The 11824-nt window shown below is 44.7% G+C and overlaps 2 protein-coding genes across 7 annotated transcripts; both read right to left on the minus strand.

The window, feature by feature from the left end:
• Positions 1-995: 995 nt before the first annotated feature.
• On the minus strand, positions 996-8158 carry entpd4 (ectonucleoside triphosphate diphosphohydrolase 4). 2 transcript variants are annotated; one of them, XM_067228346.1, is made up of 13 exons: positions 8011-8158; positions 7458-7575; positions 6617-6814; positions 6283-6488; positions 5895-6045; positions 5640-5743; positions 5454-5513; positions 5185-5318; positions 4399-4565; positions 3870-4194; positions 3467-3552; positions 2989-3150; positions 996-2494 (listed from the first exon to the last, which is right to left on the minus strand). In XM_067228346.1, exons 2-13 carry the CDS (start codon positions 7463-7465, stop codon positions 2260-2262), a joined length of 1836 nt encoding a protein of 611 aa, XP_067084447.1. In that variant the 5' UTR covers positions 7466-7575; positions 8011-8158; the 3' UTR covers positions 996-2259. The 2 variants fall into 2 exon arrangements, with proteins under 2 accessions (XP_067084447.1, XP_067084446.1); XM_067228345.1 differs by having other exon boundaries at positions 5161-5318.
• Positions 8159-8398: 240 nt separating this feature from the next.
• chmp7 (charged multivesicular body protein 7) lies at positions 8399-11430 on the minus strand. Of its 5 annotated transcripts, none has more exons than XM_067227983.1 (11): positions 11406-11430; positions 10723-11015; positions 10437-10608; positions 10165-10350; positions 9846-9979; positions 9709-9757; positions 9506-9625; positions 9288-9386; positions 9134-9191; positions 8742-8975; positions 8399-8650 (listed from the first exon to the last, which is right to left on the minus strand). In XM_067227983.1, exons 2-11 carry the CDS (start codon positions 10977-10979, stop codon positions 8610-8612), a joined length of 1350 nt encoding a protein of 449 aa, XP_067084084.1. In that variant the 5' UTR covers positions 10980-11015; positions 11406-11430; the 3' UTR covers positions 8399-8609. The 5 variants fall into 5 exon arrangements, with proteins under 5 accessions (XP_067084084.1, XP_067084082.1, XP_067084081.1 ...); XM_067227981.1 differs by having other exon boundaries at positions 8742-8978; XM_067227980.1 differs by lacking the exon at positions 11406-11430 and adding an exon at positions 11151-11210 and having other exon boundaries at positions 8742-8978.
• Between the last annotated feature and the right edge of the window lie 394 nt (positions 11431-11824).

Consider the following 11824-nt stretch of genomic DNA (forward strand, 5'->3'; position numbering starts at 1 on the left):
GCATGTCAAATGATGTAAACAGGGATCACCTATAAATGACTGCAGAGTCTAAATGGTTGCTTCTTAACAACTGCTGCTTGTGCAGGAGATACATAATTTATTGTGTGAGCTGGTTGCTAAGACACAGTATGCATCTTGCAATGTGAAATAATGTCAGATACATCCGCCAAATTATATTCTGTCACCTCCATTGACTGGTATCTTGACCTTGGATATCACACTGAAAAAGAAAACCAATATGACCATATGAGTACTAATAATTTGGATCCAGTATGTTACACTCACACATTGAGAAAGTCAACAGTCGCTTTTCCTACAAAATATGTAACATGTCAAATAATCACAGAAAATCCATTATATTATCCTTTTTTTATATATATGGATATTTTATATATCAGTTTCTCAGTACCAGTTCAGTCTATTTCTAAACACATCTTCACAGTTTACCTCCACTGTTAGGTCATCCCTCTTCTGTCAGTAGCAGACCTGAAACATAACCCAACGAGAGTGGACAGAAAACAAACTCCTTCAGTGTGTGTCCAACCTGGCCACCCAGACACTCAGAGACAGGCTGGCTCCAACAACGCAGCCTCCTATGTGACACGTGGTTGGCTGACCTGGCCATTAGTGGCTGTCTGCAGCTTAGTGAGTTCAACTGACATTTGGGGTTACAGCTGTTGTTCCTGTCCTGCTGGGGAGCTATGAACTCTGGTGCTGCATGTTTGTATGCTTCTGCAGTCCTTAGGTTATCATGACAAGCCCTCCAGACTCAAATCACTCAGGTTCAACTGAAGGACTAAGGGACATTATACACATCAGTTATAGTACAAGATCATGATCAGAGCCAATCTATATGTTCTTGATTGGCTGTTTCTACAAGGGGCATACCCCACGCAAAAAGTAGTCCCACCGCTGAAGAGGAAATTCTTCAAGCTGAAGGATGAATTTGGGAAAGCACATAGTTATTACACTGAATAACTCAACCAAGGGCAAAACATTTTTGGATCCTTTTTATTTTTCCAACAGCAATGGGATGATTTGACAAAGGGTCTGTGCAAACAGTAATTCACCTACTTGAATATAAATATAGTGACTGTGCTTTCAGTAACTTCCCCACAGATCAGCAGTGACTTCCCAGCTTCTGAAAAATGAAGCGCAGTGCGTTTGGGAATACGTCTGAAGGGAGTTCCTAACTGAATCGTTACCGACACGCCATCGCTGGACCCCACTTATCCGAGCCAGCTGACCGGGCTTCACCCCAGAGCTTGAGCTCAGGAGAATCAGCTGCAGTGTCCTGGAGCCCCACGACCGCTCCACAGTGATAAGACATGAATAAATATTGCACTGCTGTAGCTTGCACGGACTTAAGCTACCTGTTCAGCAACCAATCAAGAAACAGAAGCATGAAGACATAGATCAGGGAGAGACGACCTACGCTGAACTCGGACCCCATCGTTTAACCCGTGGAAATTACCTGTAAATCATTTAACAGCACTGGACTGGTACAGATGGTAGTTAAACTTCCCAGTTTCTTCAGTCCATTCCTTTTAAACTCATTAACTAAAGAAATATGTTTTCCGTAATTTCCCAGGAGCTGCGTCCGTTTTTCATAAGAGTTCATAAACAATAGTAGAAAGAATCACAAAACATATAAAAATACGTTGTGCCAAGCAAACCAAGTATGAGATCATTCGGGTCTAAAGCTTGACTTATCCCAATACAGAAACATTCACCAATCACACATCCAAAAAGGCAAACATAAAATAACATGAAAATGTGTCATGAAATCTACAGTATTTATAGTATTATTTATGTTACATGGCCAGATGTTGTCCAGTAACTGTCTATGACATTACTTATAAGTGGGAATGGTGAGGCAGCTGCCATTTTAACTATGTATAATCCAGACACAAGGGAACACTAAAACATTAGGCAAGAACAGTCTCTCTGTACCTCATTCACATTTCTCGTAATAGAAAAAGGCAGAATTTGTTCATATCAACAAAAATAAATAAACTGAGAAGGAAAAATAAACCGAAGACAATCCAAGGCTACAAATTCAACATGCAACGTGTTTTACATTAGCGTTGCCTGAATCTCAACATTGCTTCTCATAGTTCCCTAGGCTCCCAACCAAGAAGGTAGCCATTTTCAGGATATACACACAAATAAACAAGTCCTTATGATGAAGGTGTACACAGATGGACTGAGGTGGGTGAGGCAAGGAGAACAGTTTGTTTGAGTGACAAGTGTAGGAGCCTATAGGGTGATGGGGAGCGAGGGGGAGACCAATCCCTCCTCCAGCCATTGGACAGGGGAAGAGCTGCAGCGCTGGGCCGTGCGCCGGTGGATGCGACGTAGGCGGAGCAAGTAGAGCAGGATGGACAGCAGGACCACCAGGAAGCAGGCCAGGAACAGGAAGTGGTTGTTGACGAAGGAGAAGCTGTGTCGCCAGTGAGAGTGCACTCCTTTAAGACTCTCCTGCTGAATGTCCCTGGGTGACGAGAACAGCACGGCTGTGAGTGATGGAGCTACATTTACATTTACATTTAGTCATTTAGCAGACGCTCTTATCCAGAGCGACTTACAGTAAGTACAGGGACATTCCCCCGAGGCAAGTAGGGTGAAGTGCCTTGCCCAAGGACACACCGTCAGTTTGCATGACAGGGAATCGAACTGGCAACCTTCGGATTACTAGCCCGATTCCCTCACCGCTCAGCCAACTGACTAGGGAGCCTCACATGAATTAATCACGACCCATCAGAGGATGTTATAAAATAGAAATACGATACAGCAAAAATCTTAGTGCACAAGTAAAAACAATAAGCACAAAAAAAAAATGCTAAAATAAGAATATAGAAATATTTACTAAACAAATGATAGAAATATAGCTCTTTTCCAATGACAAAAACACATCTAAAATCACAATAATGTGAAAAATCTCTGACAGTGTATAGTCTATACATTCTGTATATGTACACATCTTACCTCAGAGGCAGGAAGCGGGTCCTGTAAAGGATGGCTCCTAAAGTCCACTGCACCTCTTTGTCGTACACCAGGAGAGCCGTTTTGAGGTTTTTATAATCCGCAGGGAAGGAGAAACCAGAGTGAAACACCTCATACATCCACGCCGATTTAAAACACTGGTACCTGCACACAAGCAAAACATGGACTCAATCAAATGATCAGTCTTCCGTATTTACTCAAAAGCTAGTGGTGTATTGTGCAAAGGTCTTGGGCCCAACAAACATTTAAAGTCAAGCAAAAATTCTCAACATTGCACTTTTAAACTGCCACACAAATACAGGATACAACAAATGTTATATTTAAGACAATATTAATGTACAAAATAATGGGTGCTTATACTGTATATTAAATTAAATGTATATTAAATTGTATGGTGTAGGCATTTTTTACTTTCTGGGAGACCAGACACGTTGTAGCGTGTTCTACTGGTTAGACATACTTGAGCCTGTGCATGTCAGCATGAGAAGCGTACAAGCCGGCGTCAAATCTCTCCTTCAGAGTCCTCCACTGGGTGGCGCAGTAACTCTGCAGAGCAAGCACAACAGGGGAAGAAAAAAACCTCCTAAGGTGATCTCGTAACAGCAAACGTCCTGCCAACTGCTTCGTCAGATGCGTTTTACATTTACATTTAGCAGACGCTCTTATCCAGAGCGACTTACAGTAAGTACAGGGACATTCCCCCGAGGCAAGTAGGGTGAAGTGCCTTGCCCAAGGACACAACATAATTTGTTGCACGGCCAGGAATCGAACCGGCAACCTTCTGATTACTAGCCCGATTCCCTAACCGCTCAGCCACCTGACTCCCTGTTTTCCCCCAGAGGAGGTGGTGGTGGTGGTCTAACCTTGGCCGTGCTGCTGTACTTGGAGGAGATGTAGTCCCCGCCCATGCGCAGCACGTCCTCGGTGCAGTAGTAGAACTCGGAGAAGCCGTAAAACTGGCTGTTGGAGTAGTCGATGGGCGGCTGGTAGACTCCGTTGAGGGAGGAGTGAGTCTGGTTGGTGTGGTTGAGGAAGGGCTGGAGTAGCCGCCTGCACTGGTCGAAGTCCCCGGTGCCTCGCAGGTGGAGCCTGCGGTCGCCCGGGCCCACCTCGTCCTTCAGGTCTGTGGGCAGACACGGGTCCAAGAGAGGGGACTCCGCTGTGTCACCGACGTGCTGGTCCAGGAGCCTGGAACCAAACAACATCCTAGTATCATGGACACATTGGGACGGATGGACCAGGACTTTCTTCCTTCCCTACGGGAAACTGCCCTGTCACAGCAGTGCATCAAAACAAGTTCGACCCGCATCATACATTCTTCGCCTCCGACTCAGCTAACGCTGATCGGAATGGACCCATGCCCTACACCTGGACTGTGCGGTAGGTTCTTACTTGTTCCGAGTGATCGTGTTCCGAAACAGGTTCTCTTCGTATCGTTGGCGAGCGGCGTTGCCCCCGAAGCCCAGGAAAGTGGACACGTACACCCGGTACACGTGCTCTGTGCGATGAGCGTCACAGCCCAGGTTGAATTCCGCCAGCAAGTTCTTTGCCACTTCCTCCTATACGAGGCATAGGAAGTCAGCAACAAACTGGCTAGCTTCCCAGAACACCGATCCACTTACATCTGGCACGGTGTCACCGACACACTCACGTCTAATTAGTAACATGCATGTTGTGTTGAAGAAGAAGCGTCTGAACACAAGAGACCACAAGGTAACATTGTAAGCTTATTCGATTCATTTTCGACTAAACTGCGTCTGATTTAAAGTGAAACCAACAAAGAGGATGGGAATAATCAAATCGACTCTTAAAATCGGAAAAGTATGAATGGATATTGAAAAGGGTGAATAAAAAAGATGGAGCAGGGATAGAAGGTCTTATGGTATGAGTCATAAGGGTCTTTTGCCACACTTATGATCTTAACACTCAAGTCCAAACTCCTGCTATTGGGCCATGCAACAGGCTTATCTTGACCGAAGGCTTCCAACAGTCCAAAAGAGCACTTCCTCTCCAGGAGTTATAACATGGCGTATACAGGGTTAACCAGGAAATGATAAAGAGGTGGAAGGGGGGGAGGGGCGGAGGAGGCACAAGAAACGGGGTGAGTGACAAAACCAAAGACAATACAAAAAAAGGGAAATTGTGGATAATAACCTGTTGTGGAGAAGCAAAGCTTACAGTTTTGGGCACTTCGTATGCAATCTGCGTGGAGACGCCACCCATGTCCAGCACCCCTGCTGTCCTCTTCCTCACCAGCGCCTCCTGGTGGTCGGCCCCAGGGATCTGCACCTCCACCGTGGCTTCCCTGTCGGCTAGGGCCCAGGGAGGAGAGGAGAGAAACAGGTTCAACGTGAATCCCCCCCCAAAAAAGCATAGAGAGATATTAGAACCAACTCACAGAATTGAATTGAGTGCGCGAGTTACGAGGTGTCACTTTGACTACTTACCGTTACCAACGTGATTGAACCGTCCAAGGACGAAGTTAATGCCGATCCAGGCGTACACGCCTACAAAACACAAAGAGCGGATTAATGATAACACCTTCCCCAGCTTGCCTTTCACAGCTGCCCTGACGCACATCGATGACACGGGACTGCATCGACACAGAGAACGTGGAATGACGCTAATCGGACCTTCCTGTTTTCCAGAGATGACCTCCACGTGGGAATCAGAGAAGAGGAAGTTGAAGCGAACGGGGATGTCAGTCCTCAGGTCCTCCAGGAGAGCCTCCTGCTGACTGAGAAGCACAGAACACAATAGAAATGTGACACCGTCAATATTTACAGATCCCTTCTCGCTACGTTGAAAACAAGTGCAAAACTGGATAGCTGTCATGTAAATGCCATGTCATTTCCTTATTCGTTTTTGAATACTGAAGTCATCTCTACCTATCAGGCAACACCCTCATGCCAGCTGTGCAGAGGATGTAGAGAGGAGTCTCCTGGTGCTTGTTCTTGGGGATGTGCAGAGCTGCAAAGCTCAACAAGGGGTAGATGTAATCACTGGCCTTCTCTGGTGAAGAGGCCAGCTCAGAGATCCCTGGAAACAGGAAGCCCAAAGGAGAACATGGAATCCGAGCTTGATCTTGGGAATGTCAAACGAGTTATGAAAACGACCGTCTCATGTGACAGTGGGAAGGATGCCCAATTTCTGTCGTAAACCCTTTCATGCACAGTCATTCATTCATTTAGCAGACTCTTTTATCCAAAGTGACACACTTTGATCTGCGGTCCAAGGTTCTACCAGTGAGCTGGAGCCGTCTCCATTATGACTAACCTGGCTTGATCTTCATGACCACCGGCTTGCGGTGCTGGTCTCTCATCTGTCGGATGTCCAGCAGGTCGTGTGGATTCCCGTTGTGCCGGGGCCAGCAGTACACAAACACCCTGGAGCCACTGCTGCCACAGTCCACTACCAGACCATAGTTCAGGTTGGGATTGCTGGTGTCAGTTGCCTCCACGTCTGTAACCCTTGCCAAATGCCTTGCGAGTAAACAAAAAAAACTGGGTTAGAAAAAAGGTTTTCATCAAGACAGACAGATACCTTCTTCACCCCCAGTGAGATGAGAAACAACACCCTACTGATCCAGAGATATGCTGTAGGCAGATACCTGTGGAAGTGACTGTCCTTTCTGATCCAGCTGTCCTGGCCCTTTCCTGTTACCAGGACGACGTAGAGCAGGCCCAGTAGGCCCACCAGGAGGCAGATGAAGATCAGCTGACGGAACGATGGCAACAGGAAACGAGGGAGAACCTGTGGGGACAGGCTGAAGTGCCACGACGCAGGGAAAAGGCACGAGAAACTGATCCTGCCAGGAGAGAGAAATAGAATTATAAGGAATGCTCCATGAGTACCTCTTAACCCTTGTGCTGCCTTCGGGTCACATGACCCAAAGGTTCCTAACGAACCATCATTGTGTTTTTTACCCAATACAAAAACAAGTAAAAATAATTTTCTTTTAACCTTTGCAATGTGGGGGGTCTGAGACAGCCCAACGGTTAAAAGAAAATGCTTCACTTGTTTTTGTATGAGGTAAATTTGTCGCAATACGACGGTGGGTCACAATGACTGATGGGTCAGAATGACCCGAAGATAACACAAGGGTTAATGTTAATGGTGCTTAGGTCATTTGAAACCATCATTAAGGATAGGTGTTTTATCAAATATTCAACTAGTTCAGGAATATACAGTGTTCCTGGACAGTCTGGTTCTTTTCACTGTGACCACTGTTTTAACTACATAACCTGATTCAGATTATCAGACATCTGAAATTAGAATCAGGTGTGCTAAATTTGGGTTGGCGTAAAAACCTACAGGACTGTAGCTGTTCAGTAACTGGGTTGCCAAGCTTCAAGATAGATGGTCCTACCACATTCTAGACAACCACAACATTAAGCACCAACAGGCAATAGGACAACCCAAAGCTTGGAAGAATCCAATGTCAAGCATACCTGCCCATGGTGTGGATTGTTCTCAATCTTCGATCAGACGGTTGTTAGATGGATGACAATCAGGATAGGGGAGACAGAAGGTGTTGGCTTCGAGACACCATTGCCTAAGTTTCTTCCTCTGTTCATAATATTTGCATACATAAAGGTTAACGTAATGTTATTAGCTGCTAGCTCACTAACGTTGATAATAAGACGTTAACTGGCTAGATTGATATTGGCTGTATTACTGTGTTGTTCACTAGCTTCTGCTGTATGGTTTTCTGACGTTTCTTAGAACACGGTGTACTACCAAGTTGACAAGCTACCTAACGTAGTCCCAGCCAAGCGTACGGAAGGCAGCCAGCTATGTAGATCAACTGCTAAACTCGCTATCTACTAGCCCGCACTGCCACGTACTTGTTACGGTGCTGTACAGCCAAGTTGGGAAATATAGCCAGCTGCACCTAGCTAGTAAGCATAGCACTACTAGACTAGCTAGCCAGCTACCTTATCAGCTGACGGTGACGACCATTTAGCAAGCTAGTGTAGCTAATTGCTATCATAAATCACTTACCATTGCATCGGATTTTGAAAGCCTTTCTTCACATCAATAGGTCATTTGGTAGGTAACCATTAATGGCAAGACTGGGAATGGCTAGCTTAACTAGTTTAACAGCTAGCTAAGCAACCCCTACGGCTACTGCTGCCACGAGCTACATCGGTTACCGCGCAAGCGTCAATCTTCTAATCGACGTTAAGACTTTTAGGTACGCTTTATTTGAACGTTTGTGCTTTCCTGTTTATTCTGGTCGGCAAAAATAGCCCAAAGTGTAATTTTCGCCTCAACAAACACCACAATAACACAGAGAATAATTTAATGTATCCCCCAGTCTTGCAGCTGAAGTTTTTATTAAATCATATAATATATATGTATAACTGACGATTGCAATAAAACATTTGGCATCATGATATTTTCTTTATTAGAGTGGTACAATTAAAATGTCAAAAGGCCACTTAAAATATATTTTAAAAGTTAGTCCCTGATGGCGTTCACAGGTATCAATAAACATGTTACAAGAACACAGACAGTTACTATTGGTGGCCTTTTACAGCCACTCATAGAGGGTCTGAAATTACCATTGCAGAAACGTCCTTCTGTTAGTGCTAGTGTTTTTACTGTGCAGGTTCAAGAATCTTTGTTGTCGAGATCATACCTGTTGATAAAGACAGAAGTGAAAGAATAAGTCTCCAAATCCCAATTGTACTAAATAAACGTGAACTTTCCAAACAAAAGGAGAATCTAACCTGATTCTGTCAAGGTAAGACGGCTCAGCTCTGTGTCCAACTCCTCGTCTGTGATATTGAAGTGGTTTTGAGGCACCGAAGGCAAAGAGCTTAGCAGGTTGTCCCCAAGAACAGAGGGCTCTGTAGCAGGCGAGAAGGGGTGAGTTGGGACGTCAGGTAAAGTGGAAGGCCCAACCAGCTCCGAGTCTCTCAGTAAAGACTCCAGCTCTTCTTCCAACTCATCCGTGTCTACGTCTGCTAAACAAAGAGGAACGTTCGCTTGAATATTAACATGAAAATTTGGATTTTGTTTGTATAGGTTGAAAAAATTTGAAAAAAGTTTTGGAAGATTGAAAAAAAAAAAAAAAAAGGATGTGAAGCACGGTATAGAGATGAATAAATTATTGACTTACCCGGGTTGAGCCCTCCACCAGACAGAGCTTGGCTCACTTCCTCCTGGTTGTCACACAACTGAAACACGAACAGGTAAGACTTTTAATTAAACAACGTGGACACCGAACAGCTCACTAGAAAGCACCACCAGACTGTCTCAAAACAGAGCAAGACCTCTTGGATTTGATCGACTAGACTCTCAGCTCGCTCCACGGTCACATCCTTCAGAGAGACTTGAAGGGCTGCCACTCCAGCTTGGTAAGCTTGTACAACCTACAGACGCGTGAAGAACAAGAAGCCCATTAAACAGACGTGCACACTGCATTGATGACCGCTAACTGACTGCAGTCAACAACCAATGATTTAACGCCCCTGTGCGCTGTGCGCCTTACCAGCTTGTCAGTCTGTGAGTGTGCTATTCTGTCCAGGATGCCCTTGACCGTCTCCAGCTGAGCATGCAGACGGTCTGCTCTCTTCTCCACACGCTTTCTGCTCCTCAAACACCTCAGAGCCTGTAGGAAGGAAAGAGCCAAAGTTCGTTTACAAGGTTCAAGCACACTCAGAGAGCTCGATCGTCAGATGGGTGGAAACCTACCTGGGATTTCTTGCCCTGACGCAAACACACCTTTGCTTCTTCTCTACACCTGCACACAGACGGCACAACATGTCACTCACCTGCCCCAAAGTAATACTGCCCACCATCCAAATCACAAGTAAGCTACAAGTTCATACTTCTCAGACTCTTGACCCAGCGCCTCCACCTTCCCTTCAAGCATATTCTCGCTACGCTGCAACTGGTAGATGCCCATGTCCACATCGCTGACAGGAGAGATACGGTTCTGTCCTGGTTGCGAAAACTTGACAATCTGTACAGATACACAACGCAAAACACAAACATGGATCGAGTGAAAGAAAAAAAACGGTCTCCATTTTTGTGGAAAGGCACAAACCTTAAAGGAGATATGCTTGCTCGATTAGCAATAAATGTACCGGTATCCTATGATACAGCTAGTCCTTGACTCCGTGATCTAGTTCACAGACGAGGCCTCACCTTCTCTCCATCCTGTAACGCCACAACCACTTGCTTCTCTCTCTGCAGCTGTAACAGAGCCATGCACAGGGTGCTCTCATCAACACAAACGTGGGAGGCTAAAGTACATAGTTCCTGAAAGGACAGGAGAGTGCGACTGGCCAATGGCGAGCTCCGGTACACAGCCAGCAATTCCGCTGCCTTCTCCTACAGGAAACAAAAACAACAGAAACAAATTAAATACATTCACATGTTATTTAGTTTCTATAATAAATTTGACCTAATCCACACACCTTCACCAGTTCAATAACGACAAAAGATGCTTCCAAAGCAATGTGACTCCTGCCCAGTAGAGTGGAGAAGGTCCATTTTAAAGGCTTCACCAGCAACAGGCCTACACCCCAGGACAGCCAACCAGAGTCTATATTTGCTGCAAACTCCGATTCTCTCTGTGTCTTGCCACATCTGCCAGTGGACAGACAGACAGTTAATTTAAGTTATCCTGACACGGGATCCAGTCATGATGTTTTCAAAACAGCAAGGAGTGCAATGCATGACAAGAAAATTAAAAGGTTATACCTGGCCATGCTTTGAATGACAGTGCCAAGACCTAAAGGGAGATTTCCTTTTCTTCGGAAGGTGTCGTTCAAATCTTGCAGATTAACACACACTGTACCACGCCGCCTGCAGTTCTGTACAATGAGAGATGTCCAAAAGTCCATTTTACTGTCCCAATCCGTTGTGTTTACTTCTCGGTTTTCTTTGAAGTCAGAAAATAGGAAATTCATCCGTTCATCATCCTCCCATTCCGGTGGTAAAGTTGACTCTGAAGACATTTCTCCCAGAATCGGTTTGAGCCGTTTAGTAAAGGCCTAGTGAGAGACACAAAAGATCATTACTATGCGCCCTCTAGGAGTGAATCTAAGAGCGATTACTGCAATACTGCTTGTAGGTTGTTAAATCACAACAGCATAGATCTTCAAACAAGTAGATTTACCTATACTTACAACAGGACATCAGAAACAGAAATCCGGTCCGGTTTGTATCGGATTCGGTTTCAGTAGGCTACTACACTCTCTGGACTCGGGTCTTGTTCGGAATATGCGGCCCGACATGCACTCTTAAGACATTCCTTTCGCTATATCCACATTTACACGACTAGTTAACGAGCAACTTACCCTACTTAATTATTACTACGCTGCTTAATGAATACAAGCTGTACAACTACTGTCAAACAGCCACTGAAACAATCGAAAGCTCACCTCTCAGTCAGTGTGCTGTGCTTCTGTGTTGTTGTTGTCAGTGAGTTAGCAGACATGCGCTGTGTCTTCGCAAAAAAAGTGTTCACGACCATCACAAAATTCTAGGTTGCGCAACATTGTGGCAAGTACTAAATATGACAAAGAAAATGTTGACAGAATATCTATGTTCTGGTTTATTTTAGTTTTAGTTTTAATGGTTAACCCTTGCATCTTTCAGCATTCTATGAACGTGTATATATGAGTGTGTATATGTTAGATCAAATATAGATACATGCTCAGATTCACTTGTGTAGACTAGCCAATCTCTCTTGGTTTGTCTTCATAAATTCTCTTAATCTTAATCTAATTAATAATTTGATTAAATTATAATCTAACATTTTAATTTAACTGTAGGACATAAGACCAAATACACATACTGC

Source organism: Osmerus mordax, chromosome 24, assembly GCF_038355195.1.
Source record: "Osmerus mordax isolate fOsmMor3 chromosome 24, fOsmMor3.pri, whole genome shotgun sequence".
Lineage (NCBI taxonomy): Eukaryota > Metazoa > Chordata > Actinopteri > Osmeriformes > Osmeridae > Osmerus > Osmerus mordax.